The sequence below is a fragment of the Scyliorhinus canicula genome, chromosome 10 (assembly GCF_902713615.1).
Source record: "Scyliorhinus canicula chromosome 10, sScyCan1.1, whole genome shotgun sequence".
Taxonomy (NCBI): Eukaryota; Metazoa; Chordata; class Chondrichthyes; order Carcharhiniformes; family Scyliorhinidae; genus Scyliorhinus; species Scyliorhinus canicula.
In genome coordinates, this window is record NC_052155.1 from 121,916,075 (window position 1) to 121,936,551 (window position 20,477).

The following is a 20,477-nucleotide window of genomic DNA, read 5'->3' on the forward strand; positions in this document are numbered from 1 at the left end:
TAGTTGAGTCGGAAAATTTATGGACCTTCAAGCGGCTATTGGATAGGTACTTGGATTAGGGTAGAATAAGGGAGTGTAGGTTAACTTCTTAAGGGCAGCACGGTAGCATTGTGGATAGCACAATTGCTTCACAGCTCCAGGGTCCCAAGTTCGATTTCGACTTGGGTCACTGTCTGTGTGGAGTCTGCACATCCTCCCCGTGACTGCGTGGGTTTCCTCCGGGTACTCCGGTTTCCTCCCACAGTCCAAAGATGTGCAGGTTGGGTGGATTGGCCATGACAAATTGTCCAAAATTCTATGATTAACCTAGGACAAAAGTTCGGCGCAACATCGTGGGCCGAAGGGCCTGTTCTGTGCTGTATTTCTCTATCTATCTATCATCATTCGCTTACTTCACTTTTCACACCACCGGACTTGGCCTAGTTTTTGTTCAAAGATATTTCTTTGAAAACAATGCTACGTCTTCACCTCTCATTGACGTGGCATACAGAACTTCATATGATATGAATATCGATGCCACTCAGAGACCTATGTCATTGGTTTAGATTTTGCTACAATAATGGAATGGGAGATGTATAGTAAATCTCATCATTTAGCTGAGATAATGGGAGAATGGGGAGGTTACGGCGTCTGGACCATTAGGTTCCCCACGGCCTCACCTGAATACAGTCTTCCCCGATGAGGGAGCGGAGCTAAACCTTAACCAGGAAACGCTGTGATCATAAAAACCCCGACCCAAGTCAGGGTTATGATGGAGTGCACCCATACAGCTGATGAGTCATCTGAGGCCAGTAGGCACCCAGGGGGGTGCCCTAGGGGGAACCTAAATGACCTGTGGCACCAGGTTCAAAGTGGACTGTTAGCAATGTACGCAGCTGCATGGGTGTCTTGCCAGCTGCGGCAATGATGCGCCGTACCCGTCCATTCTGACCCCACGGCCCAGCTCCTGGCCACACCCACTACTGCCCCCAGTCCTGGCAGAAGCCCCCCTGGCCAGCGGTACAAGTGTCAGCAAACTATGGCGATGTCGGACACCTTCCATACCGCCTCGCTTTCCCTCAGCAGCCACCACACCGGTTTAACGATTTTTAAAAGCACAGGTGAACCTCGCCATAGGGAAATCTGCACTGGGGCGGAGAATCGCAGAGGCCCTGGAGAGTACCAGGTCGGGCCCGCCAATGATATGAAAATGGAGTCTACTGTACGTGCGGAGTGAAACACATTGATGCCGATTTCAAGGTGACAAAATCGCAATTTGGCATTAAATCGGCGCCTACTGTGAATTTGGTGTCGGAAGCTATTGTCCACCCAATCACATTTCCCGATTTAGCCGTCGGCTAACGGAGAATCCCAGGCTGTATCTGCATATACCCTGCCTATCCCTTTAAGTATTTTGTAGATTTCAATGAGATCACCTTTCAATCTTCAAAACTCTAAAAAATGCAGGTCCAGTTTGCCCAGTCTCATCATAGAGATCCTGTCAGGAACAAGTCTGTTGACTCAGTGCACTTCCTCTATGGCAATAATATCCTTCCCAAGGTAGGGAGACCAAAATGGCACACAATGCTCCAGGTGCAATATAACCAATGTTTTCTACAATTAAAGCAATACCTCACTACTCCTACACTTAAATTATTTATGATAAAGGCTAACATACCATGAGCCTTCCTAATAGCATGCTGCAGTATGCCTCATCACTCACTTAGCAACAACCTCTAACAATGAGCACTCATTCATGGTCTCGCCTTGCACTCATACATTTAGCACTGCTGCAGGCATCATGCCTGCAGCCTGCACACACTGCTAGCTATTCAACCATAACAGCTACATCACTCAAATACATGTTGGTTATGTTGATTGCATCCTGCTACTCCTCCTCCTCTTCTTCCTTCTCTTACTCCTCGGGAGCTCATTGAATACCTGATGACAAGGACTATGCCCTTCATGAAGGCAAAAATACTGCAGAGCAGATTGAATCATGTTGTGCACTTTGTAACGGACTACAGGGCTCCTCCAGACTGGTCTAGCCAGAGGAAGCATTGGTTAAGCACCGTAATGGTCTTCTCAACAACATTCCATGTGGCAACATGGCTCTCATTTATGTTTGTGTCGGTTGCTGACCTGTGGTCAGTGAACAACCCTTATCGCCCAGTAGCCATTCTCTGATTTCTTATGGAGGCTGAAATAAAGATGGTGCAGTGGACTGCCCCAGGGTGAAGGCACCATGACTGTTGCTGGGATATCAGGGCATACACCAGGTAGACTGGGAGCAAGGTGAGTCCTTTGCGGAGTCCTTTGCGATTCTGGCACATCTTTGACTGTAGATGTTGTCACAATATGTGGACATTGTAAAGTACATATAGGATTAATGTAATGTTATTACTCTAGTCACTAGATGATGCTACAGAGCAACCATAGAAATATCACATGCCTCCTTGGCTTCTTGGAGATAGATGGAGAGAGTGGAAGAGAGAGTGGTTGTTAGAGAGTTGAACTAATAGTATAGTTAATAGTGTGGATGTGTAGTGTAAACTTTACTTAACTAGTTCCTTAGTAATATGTTTGAATACAGCGTAGTGTAATATATTCGCTTTGTTTATTAAACACAGCTTGCTGTTCTCTGTTAGCACTACAACCTTCACCATCCTGAAAGAACTAAAACAAAGAACACAACAGATGTTGCACCCCAAAACAAAATATGTGCGGTCACTGATACCCAATGTAGCACAAGGAAACCTGCTATCCAGACAAAGTCACATGCTCACTCTGGCGGAATCCCCCCCCCCCCCCCCCCCGGCCGGGTGGGAGAATCGCCAGGGCGCCGCACGAGTCCCGTCACGCCGCCCAGGTATGCGATTCCCCCCCCCCCCCCCCCCCCCCCCCCCAAACCAGCACAATGAGAATCACGGCTGGCTGCTCGGAGAATCGGCACTTGCCGTTTGCAAAAGGCGAGCAGCGATTCTCCGGGGGCTGGGCGGCCGCCCCAACACGACAGGTTCCCGCCGGCGCCATCCACACCTGGTCGCTGACAGCGGGAACTGCACGGGCACGGTGGGCTGACCTCTCTAAAGGAGGACCTCCTTTCATCCGCCACCCCGCAAGATCCATCCGCCATCTTCTTGCAGGGCGGCCTCGCGAAGGACGGCAACTGCGCATAAGCGGGTGACTTCATTTACGCGACGCCGCTTTTTTCACGGCGCCAAGGCCCAGCGGCGTAAACTACGCAACGCCGCTCCTAGCCCCCCGGGGCAGGAGAATAGGTGCTGGGAGCAGGCTCCGATGCCGGAGTGAAACACTCCGGTTTTCACTCCGGCGTGGGGACTTTGTCTCCATTTCAGAGAATCGCGCCATCTGTCTTTGAAAAGAGAGTATTTAGTGTATTCCCCTCTCTCGGTATACAGAACATCAGTGACCTTTCTTATACAAAGTAGCATGGCAAATTGCGAGATGCTGCAATATCATCTACTCCAGAGTGGAAAGAGTCCAATCTGAAGTGGTTCATGGCCAATTTAGTCACCTTGACAACCAGTGGCAATTACATCTTTGTCCTGCTCCGAGGCAGCAGATCTGCCTACAACTGATGGCAGATCTCTGTGAGTACCTCTTCATGAAAAAGAGATGTTAAACTAGTGCTAGGCAATCTCCATCCCCAGTAAGAGAGAATCTAACCCTCTCCCCTGACATTCTTGTGCATTTCCATCACTGAATTACTCACCATCAACAAATTGGGATCTAGCATTGACCAGAAACTGAACTGCACCGGCCATCTGAATACTGTGGCTACAAGGGCAAGGCAAAAGCTAGGAACTCTGTTCCAAGTATTTCACCTTCTGACTCCCCGAAGCCTGTCCACCATATATATACAAGGCGTAAGTCGGGTGTGTGATGGAATACTTATGACTTGCCTGGATAAGTGCAGCTCCAAAAACATTTAAGAAGCTTAACACCTCCCAGAACAAGTCAGCTCACTTGATTATCACCCCATCCACCACCTTAACCATTCACTCCCACTACTGATGACACAGTGGCAGCAGTGTGTACCATCTACACAAGATGCACTGCAGGAACTCACCAAGCCTTCTTCGACAAAACCTTCCAAACCCACAACCTCTACTACCTAGAAAGACAAGGCCAACAGGTACATGGGAACACCATCGCTTGCAAGTTCCCCTCTAAGTCACATGTTCCTGTCTTGGAATGACATTACTATTCCTTTATTGTCACTGGGTCCAAATCCTGGAATTCTATATCTTTGCTACACTAACTCCCATACTCCATTGTGACCACACAATTCAGAATCGCCATCGCTTTATCAAGGGTATTTACAGATCAGTAATAAATGTTGGCCTACAAATGAATATTAAAAAAGCTGTGTTACTGCTCCTTTCAACTCTCCATTCTTGTTCCTGTAAAGCTATGAAAAGGCCAGTTTACAAGCTGCTCCTCCTTTTTTGCAGTGTGTCCATGCAGTGAAAACACTTTGGGCTGAATTTTATGGTGAGCCATTCAAAAGTCCATTGACTTTAGGGGGAATGGAAAATTCTGCTGGTGAAAGATATGTGACACATGGGGCGGGATTCTGCCGAAATCGGCGGGGCGAGTAACTCCGGTGGGACGAAGTGGCGTGAACCGCTCCGGCGTCGGGCTGCTCCAAATGTGCGGAATCCTCCGCACCTCCAGGGGCAAGGCCCGCCCCGGAGTGGTTTTCACCCCTCCGGCCTGCGGGAAAGGTGCTTGGCGTCACGTCAACCAGCGCCGAAGGGCCTCCGCCAGCCAGCAGCACTAGCGTGTGCTGGCATCATCCCCGCGCATGCGCAGAGGGCTTCGTTTCCGCACCGGCAATGGCGGACTGCGACAGCCGCCGGTGCGGAACAATAGAGTGCCACCACTGCACAGGCCCGCCAGCGGATCGGTGGGCCCCAATCATGGGCCAGGCCACCGTAGGGGCACCATCTGGGGCCAGATCACCCCGCACCCCCCCAAGAACCCCGGAAACCGCCCGCGCCGCCAGATCCAGCCGGTAAGGGACCTACTGCAATTTATGCCGGCGGGACTGGCAAAAAACAGGCGGGACTTCGGCCCATCCCGGGACGGAGAGTTCGGGCAGCCCCATGGCCCATTGAGTCGCGCCGGTCCCCGCCATTCTCCAAGGCGGGCGGCACGATTCACGGCGGGTGGATTTTTGGGGGGACTGGAAAATTTGGAGGAGGCCGGGGGCGGGATTTACGCCGACCCACGGCGATTCTCCGACCCAGCGGGGGTTCAGAGAATCCCGCCCATGCTCTCCCAAGATCTCGCAGCTATGGGACTCCTTCGTACCCTCAACGTTTTCATCTTGCTTTAATTGTCAGATTTTTAAAACACAATTTGTTATCAGCTAACCAATACTTTCTAATTTATTTATTTTGTACATGTTGCAATATTGCTGGTGGTTTTTAACCTTGTTTTCTCAATAGCAACAATCCTGTGGTTTTATCAGATGATTTTCATTCTCTCACAGTGATATTGTTAGGATTTCAGTAATGCATAATTGTGAACGTGAGATGTGGGTTTCAATGTGCAGCTGCTGCACGATTTGAGAGGATGGCATTCTGTGGTGACGAGGGCACTGAAGGAGGAACTAAGTGAGGACATTCCACAGGGGAGGTACTCTTGGAATCAGGTCGTCTGCAAAAGAGTTACTGTACTAAAAAATGAGGGGCTACAATGAGACGGTATTCAACAGAGTTAGGGACTCCGATGAGAAGGTGACCCCGAGCTGGTAACCCAGTGTGGTTACTCTGCCAAGCCGATCAGCTGTTCGAAAGGACCAAGTGGCCCTTTGTGCAGCCAAAAGTAGAAAGTGTGCTCTTCCACAGAAGAAGTCATGCCCCTCTGCTCAACTGCCCACCCACCTGCCCCCTGCAGGATCCCCCTGAAACAATCTCTCTGCCACTTAACTAGAAGCTGGTGTCTGCCTGTTGATTGCCCAATCTTTACCAGCAAGTTTCAGCTCTGTCCATTGGCACCATTTAAATTTAGACCGGCGTTAAAATGTGCCAAGCTTAAAACAGAGGCTAGTGAGTGCATTTGGTTCTCCATTCGCTCTCCAAGCGGGCTTGAAATCAGCCCCAAGTCATTTTCGTAGCTTTTGGGTAAAATACCTGAGTTTTCCAGGACGAGCTTAATGGTCAGGTTATGAGAAACTTTCTGAATGAAAGTTGATTAGAAATATTTAATTTGAGAAAAATGAGTTATTCTGTAAACAAAGGATTGGCTGCAAACGGTAAACGGTAGGGCCCTGGCTGCGTTTGGGACAGTTTATTTCAAGCTGTGGAATCTGATGAATATACAGGATTTAATATTTTTTCATGATTTTCACATGGTTTGCATTTCGAGGTTACCTGAAAGTGAAACTACTGTGACTGCAATGAAGCAAATTGATACAGAAACCAAAGCGCAAGAGATGGTTAATGTAACCTTTCACTCTCAGCACTCTTACTGTGCAATGGCTGCTGGTGCTTAGTTAAGAAGCTCATCCAAAAAAGCCATCTCACAAAGAAGGTGCTGAGGGGTTGGCACAAGATCATAACCTCACTAACTGCAATCATTCTGCAGTCATTATATAACAAGTATAGAAACAGCAGAAGACAGCACTGCTGTCTCACGATGCCGAGGTCCCAGGTTTGATCCTGGCTCTGGGTCACTGTCCGTGTGGAATTTCGCCCCCACAATCCAAAGATGTGCAGGCTAGGTGGATTGGCCACGCTAAATTGCCCCTTAATTGGAAAAAATGATTTGGGTACTCTCTCTATAATATATATATATTAAAGAAAAACAGCAAAACCATTTTTCCTCCAATGAGCCAATGATAAAGACCTTTCTTGGTAATACCATCCTGTCCCTTAAGGAGGTATCGCTTACACACCAGCTCTGGAAAAGGTGGTGCCAGTTTTTACCGTTTGACCCGAGTTACATCTGGTTAAAAAAAAATCCTTTTATATAGAGTACCCAAATAACTTTTTTCCAATTAAGGGGCAATTTAGCCAATCCACCTACCCTGAACATCTTCACTGGAACCGTTTCTACAAAGGTGGACCAGGCATAATGGCGCTTGGAGGGGGGGCGGTCTCCCAGGCGATCCGAAGCGTCAGGTGGTCAGGATCTGGGTGGGATGGTACCCTGGCACCACTGCCAGGGTGCCCAGGTGGAACAACCAAGCTGCAGGGGCATTGTGAGGCTGGCAGTGCTATGCGCACCCCGCGGGGATCTGGCCCAGGGGTGCCTTGCCCTTCTGGGGTGGGGTGAGGGAGGGCTCAAGGACCCCCTTATCGGTAAGTTGGGGCATTGGGGGGGTCCCCGCAGTGAGGGGATCGAGAGATTGGGCGGCATTTAAAAGTGAAGGAAGTGCGGCCTTGGTGGGGTGTTCCCAGAGGTCCACCTAAAAAGGAGCAAAGTCACATTTGATAGGGGGGGTCATTCTTGGTGTGGCGAGCTTCGAGAAACACCCCACTATTGACGACCAAAACTGAACTTTTTTTGTTAAATCGCGCCCATGGGAATTCCAAATCTTTAACTATAGGACCTATACCAACACAAATGCAGACCATCCCCACTGCTAAATTGGTATGCTATTCACTACTTTATGCCCAACAACTGATTGCAGTGCATACCAATTTCTACCCCATTATCTCAGTATAGCGTCAACTGTGATACCAGCCAATATTTATAATGGAACATGCCATCTTTGTGCTTATGCAGATGTAACTGTAAGTTGCTATGGTGTTCCCTAGCAACTGCAACAAAGCACTGATAACAAACTTGGCAATCACTGATATCGCTTAGTGTGCAATAGAGGAGCTCAGAGTCGCAGTAATGACAGAAAACACCCCTTGCACACTGAATCCTGAGGCTGAGAAGACTCAGGTACCATTTCATTACCTCATTGTACATCACATTTTTTTTCTGTCCCTGCTTTTTTTTGGGCAGTTATCTGCTTTCTTCCCATCTCCCCTGGTATTGTGCCAAAGTATCCGATCTTCAAGTGTGATAATTAAGTGCTCCTTGGCAGCCTACTTAAATTGAGAGGCACTGGGTGACAATCTCATGGTGCATTTGGCCCTGGTGGTCTACTTAGGGAAGATTCCTTCTTTCATTCTAGCACCAGTTTTTCACGAACGCTGAATTTTCTAACGGTTATTTGATGAGTTAACATTATGACTTTTAGCTTGAGAGCAGTTTTGTACTTCATTCTTTTTGCTAGAGGATCTATTTCTGTTTGTCTATCGCCATTCCATGTGAAATCTGCAATGTGTGGGTATGTCTTAAATTACCACACAGCTTTGAAACACAGCCCATATTGCCTGCTTGGTCCTATGTGGCAACTTACAGTGTGAGGTAGGTATAGCATGAATTTCTGGGGTGAAAAATTGAGGTTGACTTAATTAATGGCCTTTCATAGCTTAAACAAAAAGGGAAGGCAGCCTACATGGATAGTATGTGATGATTTTTGGCAATACTGCATACAACGGGCTTGACCTGTCCTTGAACGTTGCCAAAACAAAGCTCACATCAGCCCACACCTGGTCAGCCAAACATTCCACTTCCCATATATTCTGATGGGGAGACTGTGGAATATGTTGAGCATTTCCCATAGCTTGGCAGCTACCTTTATCAAAAGGCCAACATTGATGAGGAGATTCAACACAGGATCAGTTGTGCCAGCTCAACATAGAGTACAAATGCCAGGAGGTTATGCTAAACCAATATAATGTGCTAGTTCAGCTGCAGTATTGTTTCCAGTAATGGGCATTAGACTTTAGGAAAGATGTGAAGTCTTTGGAATGGGCACAGAGTGATTTAGTGGAGTCCTTCCAGGGATGAGGAATTACATTTATGTGGATAGACTGGAGAGGCTGAAGGTGTTCTCCCTTGAACCGAGAAGGCTAGGAGGAGATTTGATCCAGTTGTTTAAAATCATGAACTATTATGGGTGCAATCTATTGGCCTCGTCATGCTTGACTCAGGACGCGGCGAAACCAGTAAATCTCACGAGAGGCCTCTCACGAGATTTGCCAGACTTGTGGGATCTAACCAGATCTAACAAGTGCCCAGGTGGCACTACCAGGCAGGCAGGGCACTGCCAGAGTGCCAGGCTGGCAGTGCCAAGGTGCTCAGGTGGCGTTTTGCCTGAGCTGGGGATTAGAGCAGAGGTTCCTTGTCCTTATGAGGTGTGTGTGTGTGTGTGTGGAGTGGGGGGGGAGGGAGGGAGGTGGTGCTCGGGGACCCCCTCATTGGTAAGCTGGGGTGTTGGGGAAGGTCCAGAGGCTGTGGTGTGGAGGGGGGAGGGTCTCAAAATGGTGCCGCGATTGCTTCCTGCATGAGCGAGCTGAGCTCATTAGTGCAGGAAAGCGTGGCCTCACTGGGGCGTTCTTCACCGAGACCTAGAAATGACGCGAGTTCCCGTTTAATAGTGTGGGCATCCTCGGTGCTGCCAACGTCAGGAAACAACCGGCTAAATGCACCCGGCATGGGATTCTGTTTCATTTCCATTAAATCGCGTCCTCAGATACGATAAACAAAGAGAAACTGTTTCCAATGACTATGATCAATAATCAGAGCACACAGACTTAATGTGATTGCCAAAAGAACCAGAGGCTGTATGAGGAGAATTATGGAATCAGCAGTGAGGAGTCGGACTTAACTAGGATAGTGGGTACAGATTCAACAGTAGCCTGCAAAAGTGAATTGGATAAATATTTGAAGGAGCAACAAATCAGGGATATGGGGAATGAATGTGAGAGTGGGACTAACTGGGACTAACTGGATTGCCCCTTGAAAGAGTCAGCAAAGGGCAGCATGTGGCACAGTGGTTAGCACTGGGACTGCAGCGCTGAGGACCCGGGTTCGAAGCACGGCCCTGGGTCACTGTCTGTGTGGAGTTTGCATATTCTCCCCATGTCTGCGTGGGTTTCACCCCCACAACCCAAAGATGGGCAGGTTAGGTGGATTGGCGATGTTAAATTGACCCTTAATTGGGAAAAAATTATTGGGTACTCTAAATTTTTTTTAAAAAGAAAGCGTCGGCAAAAACTTGATGGGAAACGTGGCTCCTTCCGTACTGTACTATTCTATGATTCTATAAAGTACAGGCTTGAATTTCAAGGAGGTAGAGAGACATTTGAGAATTGGAAATCTTGTACTTTATATTAGTCAGACAAGAATCATTGTGTGCACTATAAATCCCTGTAACAGTTATGAATGCTTGATGTACACCGCCCCAAGGAGAATATCAGCAGAATGAAATTTTAACGCTGAAACATAGGCAAATACTTTAGATGCTGGAAATGTGAAGTAAAAACAGAAAATTGCGGAAATATTTAGCAGGTTAGGTAGCAGTTATGGGAGGGAGAAGGGTTGTTAACGTTTCAGCTTCATGACGATTCATCAGAAATGGAAACGTTAAGAGATTTAGCAGGTTTTAAGCAAGTACAGAAGCAGGGAAAGGGGGGAATGGGGAAATAAACAAAAGGAAGCTCTGTGATAGGGTGGAAAATAGGGGCGATTAAATGGCTAAACGGGTAATATGCGTTGCAAAAGAGAATGGAAATGGGAGAAGTAAAGAAACTAAAGAGACTATGATCTGAAATTGTTGAACTTTATTTTGAGTCCATAACCACTGACCTAATTTCTCAGCTGGAACTCGTTGGTGATGAATCTGCCGTTTCCCATTTGCAACTCCTTCTCCTGCAACTTTTATTCATTTTTGTCCCAATTCCATTTGCCTTGCATCAATCACAGAATGGTTGCATCATAGAAGGAGGCAACTCAGCTCATCCAATTCTCCCACCTTTTCTCTTTTGCCCAGTATATTTCTTTCTGGTCAGATGATTACTCAATTCCCTTTTGAAAGCCCCAGTTTAATCTGCTTCCATCACAGTTGTAAGCAAAGCAATCCAGACCCTGAGTACTTGCTGCAAAAGAAAAGCTTTTCCAGCCAAGTTGGTTCTTTTTACACCCACCTTAAATCCTCGAGTGTCTGACCCTTCCACCAAAGGAATCAGTTTCCCCTTATCTACTTGCCCTTGACCCCTCATGATTTTGAACACCGTTGTCAAATCTTTGCTCCGTCTTCTCTAAGTAGAACAGCCCCAGTTTCTCCAATTTATCAAAATAACTTGGTCCCTTATCGCTGGAGTAATTTCTGTAAATCATTTTCTGCGCCCTTTCTAATAATGCCTTCACATCTTCCTAAAGTGTGGTGCTCAGAAGTGGACACAATACTCCAATTGAGGCCAACCCCATATTTTATGCAGATTCCCCAGTTTCTTGATTTCTTCCTGTTTTGATTCAGTTTCTCCACATGTCCAGTCTCTTCTCATATGTGACTCTTAACGCCACCTCATCCACTACCACCTCCCTCTGCCTGACTAAACTTGTCCTCACATTGAACAGCTTTTGCTTTGACTCCACTCACTTCCTCCGAATAAAATGTGTTGCCATGGGAATCCTTATGTGTCCTTGCTATGCCTGTCTTTTTGTGTAATATGTGAAGCATTCTTTATTCGAGTCCTACCTAGGTCCTCTCCCTTGCCTCTTTTTTCTGATATATTGATATATACTGCAGCAGTTCAATTTCCTGCTCTCACTTGGAACTGGAAAATGCAATTAACTTTGCATACATTTCCACATCTTCCTTGCATTCACGTGGTCTAGTTCCGACTGTTGGTTGCCTCAACCCCTCTATCTTTATTTCTAGAGATAGGCTGTTGACCAATATCCTATATAAGTTCAGTGATTTCTACTGCAGTTCTCATTCCACTTCCTGCAAAGACACTATTCCATTCTCCCAGCTTTTCTGCCTTAATTGGATCTGCTCTGACAATACCACCTTCCTTATCGGTACTTCAATATGTCCCCATCTCTTTCAGCATTGAAGAGGAACAAATCGCTTCACAACACCCTATTCCCCCATCACCACCAACCCCTTCTATGGCACCTTGTCATGCAAGTGGAGGAGATGCAACACCTGCCCTTATTCCTCCTCCCTTCCCACTGTCCAGGGCCCCAAAAACTCCTTCCAGATCAAACAGTGTACTGCATTCACTGCTCACAGTGCTCACAGTGCAATTTCCTCTGCATTTTGGGTGACCAAATGCAGGCTGAGTGACTGCTTTGTGGTTTTCAAATGTGACCTTGAGCATCTGGTTACTTGATATTTTAATTCTCTGCCCCTCTCCAACTCTGACCTTCCATCGGCATGGTAGCACAGTGCTTAGCACTGTTGCCTCACAGCACCAGGGTCCCAGGTTCAATTCTCGGCTTGGGTCACTGTCTGTGCGGAGTCTGCACATTTCCCTGAGTCTGCGTGGGTTTCTTTGGGTGCTCCCATTTCCTCCCCACAAGTCCTGAAAGATGGGCTTGTTAGGTGAATTGGACATTCTAAATTCTCTCTCAGTGAACCTGAACAGGCGCCGGAATGTGGCAACTAGGGGATTTTAACAATAACGTCATTGCAGTGTTAATTTAAGCCTACTTGTCAGACAATAATAAATATTATTATTATCATTGCAGCTGGAGAATTTACATTCAATATCGCTGAAAAGGGAAACACCATTGCTGAGACTTTTGCCTTGCACCAATCATGCGGATGTACAGCCTATGTACCTGGCATTACACTGGCACTGAAATTCATACATGACATTGCTCAGTTCGTGTGTGGGCAGAATTTTATTTTTGACTGACAGCAGGAAGCTGTTAATGGAAAATACCATTCACACAGCCATGGCACAGTTGCAGACTGAAGGGGCTTGTTTAACCTGTTGTTCAAATTGTATCACGCAAGCTCGCAAATGGACCAAAAGCCCCACTTTCAGACCTGAAAAATGCCTGGTTTACCTCAAATTACTCTGGAAAGGCGAACGATTTGAACAATGGGTTAAACAAGCTATTTCATGCTATTACAGTGCAGTAGCTACACAAGGGTATTTTCCACCCAGAGGATGCTACCATCAGTCCAAAACGATGCTCTGCCTACCATCTAATTGAGCAGTGTGCGTCTGGAGTCCCATGCAGGCCAGACTAGCGAAGGGCAGCAATTGACTTCCCCAAAGGATATTAGTCAACCAGGTGGATTTTTACCACAATCGATGATAGAAGTTTCATGGTCACCATTACTGAGACTAGCTTTATATTTCAGGCTTATTAACTGAATTCAAATTCCACCAGCTGCTTACAACTTAATAGCATAGGTGGGACCATGAAGGAAGTTCAGTGGATATGAGTTTGGAGCCAGGCTCCTCCATAGCGATTGCAGATCTAGGTTGGTCACCTTAACTCCCAGTGGATGTCCTGAGCAAACTAGTTTTTTTCTGACCCATTTGGCACCAATTTTGGTCCACTTCCCAGCAGGTGGAGCTGTTCCTTTCCACTCAACAAAGGAAATTAAAAAGCTTACTTTATTTATTCACATCCCAATCCTCTTCTGACTTGCTTCAGCTGAGAAGGCAAATCACAGTAGCTTCCCGCTCAGTCCTGAGAAAAAAAATCACAATCGGTCACAGGATTGGAGTGTGATATGCCTATCTAAAGAAAGACCGCATCAACCTTTGGTGTCTTTGCTCAGAAGAACTGGTTATAATAACATTGTCAGGTTCCAAAGGAAAAATCATGGAGTACATCACTAATCTGCCTGTTTCCAGTGTGACATTCAATGTTATAATTCCCCTCATCACACCACTCTCTACCTTTTCCCCATCCCCCCTGTGGATGAGTGCCATGAACTAGGATTGTAGGGCATGCACTGTCTTCACCAAAATGGATAAACTCTTTCAGATTATGATTTGTATCTCACAAAATAATTATTGGGTTGCATTAGTGAACTAAAGTAGTCAGATATATGAGGTACATAGATACATAGAAGATAGGAGCAAGAGGAGGCCTTTTGGCCCATCGAGCCTGCTCCGCCATTTATCACGATCATGACTGATCATCCAACTCAATAGCCTAATCCTGCGCTCTCCCCATAACCTTTGATCCCATTCACCCCAAGTGCTATATCTAGCCGCCTCTTTGTTTTAGCATCAACTACTTCCTGTGGTAATGAAATCCACAGGCTCACCACTCTTTAGGTGAAGAAATAGTTCCTCATCTCTGTTCAAAATGGTTTATCCTGAATTCTCAGACCCCTGGTTTGTGACACAGCCACCATCGGAAACACCTTCCCTGCATCTACCCTGTCTAGTCCTGTTAGAATTTTATAAGTCTCTATGAGATCCCCCCTCATTCTGAACTCCAGCGAGAACAATCCTAACCTAGTAAATATCTGCTCATATGATAGTTCTCCCCCCCATCCCTGAAATCAGTCTAGTAAATCTTTGCTACACTCCCTCGAGAGCAAGAACATCCTTCCTCAGAAAAGGAGACCAAAAGTGCACACAATATTCTAGGGTTGAGTGCCCTCTATCCAAAACCCTTGGGGCCCATTGCGTTTAGGTATTCAGGTATTATTGGTTTTCAGATATGCTACAGGGTGCAGCGTGTCAATATACTCGGCTGGGAGACCTTCATTAATAGCTCTTCCAGCTTGATCTGCCTCATCAACATTGGTTTTGTTTCATAAGTTTGCCTTCTATTTTATGTTTCATTTTGTCAGATGGGGTCCCAGGCGTCCTGCATAAAAGGTCGGTGAGGTTAGTGTTGACTCATGTTAGGGTCCATTCAAAAAAAATGACCAATCAATTCACTATGTCCTGTTCTGTGCTCCTGCCAAAATTAAGTTCTACTGTCTTTTTTATTGGCACTGGAGCACCTAAATAACCAATAAAGATCCCCCTCTGCTGGTTAAAAAGCTGCTACAGCATTCTGATATTTTTAGCAGGATCTCCTCACCAAAGACTGATGTCTCCACAAAACTCTCATGCTCTTTGCTGTGAGGTTCATGAATGCAATCAATTTAGAGAAATATACCTAATGGAGGTTGGCATAAACAATTATTTCCATATATTCTGCATATACAACTAAGTTGTAATCAAGAGAAATAGCACGTAATGGCTGCTCTTTCCTACAGCACACAAGTAGATGGTTTGACAATGAATGACAGCACACTATTGGGCAGCACGGTAGCATGGTGGTTAGCATAAATGCTTCACAGCTCCAGGGTCCCAGGTTCAGTTCCCGGCTGGGTCACTGTCTGTGCGGAGTCTGCACGTCCTCCCCGTGTGTGCTTGGGTTTCCTCCGGGTACTCCGGTTCCCTCCCACAGTCCAAAGATGTGCGGGTTAGGTGGATTGGCCATGCTAAATTGCCCTTAGTGTCCTAAAAAAATAAGGTTAATGGGGGGGTTACTGGTGTAGGGTGGATGCATTGGCTTGAGTGGGGTGATCATTGCTCGGCACAACATCGAGGGCCAAAGGGCCTGTTCTGTGCTGTACTGTTCTATATTCAATAATTATGGTACCACAAATGTAGCCAAGTTCTATTCTTCACATGTAATTTTGATTGGAGTCACAAGGTGACCAATGGCAACAGAAGCCATAACTGATTCACCGCATCACGTTTTCACATGTAAGTTGACAGCATCTAGCTCTACCGCACCACCCTCTCTCTCAACTCCTCCCCATCACTAAAATATCATACAGCTTATCTGACATCCAATACTGGATGAGCAGAAATTTTCTCTCATTGAATATTGGGAAGAGTGAAGTCTTCAGCCCCTGCTACAAACTTTCGCTTGCAAACGCCTGAAGCTAAGCCATACTGTCCATAACTTTAGTGTCATCATTGACCGAGATGCCCGTCTGACCAAACATCCATACCTTCACGAAAACATTGCAAGATCTGCCCCTGCCTCAACTCATCGACTCATAGAGTGGTCAAGAAGGCATATAGCATGCTTGCCTTCATCAGACGGGGTATCGAGTACAAGAGTCGGCAGGTCATGTTACAGTTGTATAGGACTTTGGTTAGGCCACATTTGGAATACTGCGTGCAGTTCTGGTCGCCACATTACCAGAAGGATGTGGATGCTTTAGAGAGGGTGCAGAGGAGGTTCACCAGGATGTTGTTGTGGTCCATGTCGGTACCAACAACATAGGCAAGTCTAGGAAAGAGGACCTGTTTAGAGATTATAAAGAGCTAGGATTCAAATTTAAAAACAGGTCCTCAAGGGTCATAATCTCCGGATTACTGCCCGAGCCACGTGCAAATTGGCATAGGGAGGCAAGAATAAGGGAAGTTAACACGTGGCTGAAAGAGTGGTGTGGGAAAGAGGGGTTCCATTTCATGGGACACTGGCATCAGTTTTGGGACAGGGGGGACCTATACCGTTGGGATGGTCTCCACCTGAACCGAGCTGGGACCAGTGTTCTGGCGAAAAGAGTAAATAGGGTGGTCAATAGGACTTTAAACTAGAGATTTGGGGGGAAGGGAAAGTCAGGGAACCAAGAGGTGAAGGAATCAGTGGGAAGCGTAGCTGCTTAGGATTACAAAAAATCACGAAAAGACAGAGCTCAGGAGAGGTTACGATAGTCCCCATCTCACAGAATATGACACAGTGTATGGAAAGGCTCAGTAAACCAAGGTCCACCACACTAAGAAAACAAAAAGGGACAGTCAATAGGGAATTAAAGGTGCTATATTTAAATGCCCGCAGTGTACGGAACAAGGTAGATGAGCTTGTGGCCCAGATTGTGACTGGCAGGTATGATGTGGTAGGCATCACAGAGACGTGGTTGCAGGGGGTTCAGGACTGGCAGTTAAACATCCAGGGATTTACAACCTATTGAAAAGACAGAGAGGTGGGTAGAGGGGGCGGGGTTGCCTTGTTAATTAGAAATGAAATTAAATCAATAGCACTAAACGACATAGGGTCAGACGATGTGGAGTCTGTATGGGTAGAGTTGAGGAACCACAAAGGCAAAAAAACCATAATGGGAGTTATGTACAGGCCTCCTGACAGTGGTCAGGACCAGGGGCACAAAATGCACCACGAAATAGAAAGGGCATGTCAGAAAGGCAAGGTCACAGTGATCATGGGGGACTTCAATATGCAGGTGGACTGGGTAAATAATGTTGCCAGTGGACCCAAAGAAAGGGAATTCATTGAATGTTTACAGGATGGCTTTTTGGAACAGCTTGTGATGGAGCCCACGAGGGAACAGGCTATTCTGGACTTAGTGTTATGTAATGAGCCAGAATTGATAAAAGATCTTAAAGTAAGGGAACACTTAGGAAGCAGTGATCATAATATGGTAGAATTCAGTCTGCAATTTGAAAGAAGGAAGGTAGAATCAGATGTAAAGGTTTTACAGTTAAATAAAGGTAATTACAGGCGCATGAGGGAGGAACTGACGAAAATCGACTGGAAGCAGAGCCTAGTGGGAAAGACAGTAGAACAGCAATGGCAGGAGCTTCTGGGAGTAATTGAGGACACAGTGCAGAGGTTCATCCCAAAGAAAAGAAAGGTTATCAGAGGGAGGATTAGGCAGCCATGGCTGACAAAGGAAGTCAGGGAATGCATCAAGGCAAAAGAGAGAGCCTATAATGTGGCAAAGAGTAGTGGGAAGTCAGAAGATTGGGAAGGCTACAAAAACAAACAGGATAACAAAGAGAGAAATAAGGAAGGAGAGGATCAAATATGAAGGTAGGCTAGCCAGTAGCATTAGGAATGATAGTAAAAGTTTCTTTAAATACATTAAAAACAAACGGGAGGCAAAAGTAGACATTGGGCCGCTCCAAAATGACGCTGGTAATCTAGTGATGGGAGACAAGGAAATAGCTGAGGAACTTAATAAGTACTTTGCGTCAGTCTTCACAGTAGAAGACATGAGTAATATCCCAACAATTCAGGAAAGTCAGGGGGCAGAGTTGAATATGGTTGCCATCACAAAGGAGAAAGTGCTAGAGAAACAAAAAGGTCTGAAAATTGATAAATCTCCGGGCCCAGATGGGCTACATCCTAGAGTTCTAAAGGAGATAGCTGAAGAAATAGTGGAGGCGTTAGTTATGATCTTTCAAAAGTCACTGGAATCAGGGAAAGTCCCAGAGGATTGGAAAATCGCTGTTGTAACCCCCCTGTTCAAGAAGGCAACAAGAAAAAGGATGGAAAATTATAGGCCAATTAGCCTAACCTCGGTTGTTGGCAAAATTCTAGAATCCATCGTTAAGGATGAGATTTCTAAATTCCTGGAAGTGCAGGGTCGGATTAGGACAAGTCAGCGTGGATTTAGTAAGGGGAGGTCGTGCCTGACAAACCTGTTAGAGTTCTTTGAAGAGATAACAAATAGGTTAGACCAAGGAGAGCCAATGGATGTTATCTATCTTGACTTCCAAAAGGCCTTTGACAAGGTGCCTCACGGGAGACTGCTGAGTAAAATAAGGGCCCATGGTATTCGAGGCAAGGTACTAACATGGATTGACGATTGGCTGTCAGACAGAAGGCAGAGAGTTGGGATAAAAGGTTCTTTTTCAGAATGGCAACCGGTGACAAGTGGTGTCCCGCAGGGTTCAGTGTTGGGGCCACAGCTGTTCTCTTTATATATTAACGATCTAGATGACGGGCTGGGGGCATTCTGGCCAAGTTTGCCGATGATACAAAGATAGGTGGAGGGGCAGGTAGTATTGAGGAGGTGGGGAGGCTGCAGAAAGATTTAGACAGTTTAGGAGAATGGTCCAAGAAGTGGCTGATGAAATTCAACGTGGGCAAGTGCGAGGTCTTGCACTTTGGAAAAAAGAATAGAGGCATGGACTATTTTCTAAACGGTGACAAAATTCATAATGCTAAAGTGCAAAGGGACTTGGGAGTCCTAGTCCAGGATTCTCTAAAGGTAAACTTGCAGGTTGAGTCCGTAATTAAGAAAGCAAATGTAATGTTGTCATTTATCTCAAGAGGCTTGGAATATAAAAGCAGGGATGTACTTCTGAGGCTTTATAAAGCACTAGTTAGGCCCCATTTAGAATACTGTGAGCAATTTTGGGCCCCACACCTCAGGAAGGACATACTGGCACTGGAGCGGGTCCAGCGGAGATTCACACGGATGATCCCAGGAATGGTAGCCTAACATACGATGAACGTCTGAGGATCGTGGGATTATATTCATTGGAGTTTAGGAGGTTGAGGGGAGATCTAATAGAAACTTACAAGATAATGAATGGCTTGGATAGGATGGACGTAGGGAAGTTGTTTCCATTGGCAGGGGAGACTAGGACGCGGGGGCACAGCCTTAGAATAAAAGGGAGTCACTTTAGAACAGAGATGAGGAGAAATTTCTTCAGCCAGAGAGTGGTAGGTCTGTGGAATTCATTGCCACAGAGGGCGGTGGAGGCCGGGACGTTGAGTGTCTTTAAGACAGAAATTGATAAATTCTTGATTTCTCGAGGAATTAAGGGCTATGGGGAGAGAGCGGGTAAATGGAGTTGAAATCAACCATGATTGAATGGTGGAGTGGACTCGATGGGCCGAATGGCCTTACTTCCGCTCCTATGTCTTATGGTCTTATGGTCTTATGTTGCCAGGTATGGAGGGTGCTAGCTTTGAAGAAAGGTTGAGTAGATTAGGAAAGACGGAGGTTGAGGGGGGACCTGATTGAGGTCTACAAAATTATGAGAGGTATGGACAGGGTTGATAGCAACAAGCCTTGTTTCAAGAGTGGGGGTGTCAATTACAAGGGGTCACAATTTCAAGGTGAGAGGGGGAAAGTTTAAGGGAGATGTGCGTGGAAAGTTTTTTACGCAGAGGGTGGTGGGTGCTTGGAACGCTTTGCCAGCGGAGGTGGTAGAGGCGGGCACGATAGCATCATTTAAGATGCATCTAGACAGATATATGAGCGGGCGGGGAACAGAGGGAAGTAGATCCTTGGAAAATAGGCGACAGGTTTAAATAAAGGATCTGGATCGCTGAAGAAAATCTATGTTTTCTTCAGCCCACCATCATCCCAAGATTACTGAAGCCAATTGCATCACGAGTGTGCTGTCTGAGACACTGAGTTGAATCTGGGATCTTCCGGTTCTGTGTTTCCCATGCTTTACTGATTGTTCCTTTACTCAGTGCATAAATGTAGTGCAGTTTGTGTTTCAAGTGAAACAACTTGCACATGTATTTATCAAGATCTTAATTATTATCATAGTTTTCCTTGGCTGCTTGTCTTTGAATTCACTGCTCTCCAGTCTTCTCTAAACCATTCCCTACACATAAATTTCATAACCATCTCCTCAAACACACCATCGACAATACTTTTTCTATTCCTGTCACATCAATCACCAGCAAGACTATCTCCAAACATTTCCTTGTATGCCTCATTCTTCTCTTCCCTCTATCCTTTTTCAACATTAGTGCACGGGAAAATAATTCCACTTCCTTTTACCAACACTTCTAACCTCCAACCTCCTAATCCTGGTGCCTCTGTCCATCGCAGTGCTTCACCTCTATTTTGAAAGTAAACTTAACCGTTTCCTGTTCCACCTTTCATGGTTCCATTTCAACTCCCTCAAACTATGTAAATG

At 46.1% G+C, this 20,477-nt stretch overlaps 1 protein-coding gene across 2 annotated transcripts in view; it reads left to right on the top strand.

Moving 5' to 3' along the window:
* Nucleotides 1-20,477, top strand: part of pkia (cAMP-dependent protein kinase inhibitor alpha) — a 164,507-nt gene that overhangs the window by 119,913 nt on the left and 24,117 nt on the right. The window contains exon 1 of one of the 2 annotated variants that reach the window (XM_038809667.1): nucleotides 7,841-7,905. The exons of the other annotated variant lie outside the window; for it this stretch is intronic. Coding sequence (XP_038665595.1) covers nucleotides 7,855-7,905 — 51 coding nt within the window. The 5' untranslated portion in view covers nucleotides 7,841-7,854. Of the gene's footprint in view, nucleotides 1-7,840; nucleotides 7,906-20,477 lie in introns of those variants that run through there. 2 annotated transcript variants of the gene reach the window in all.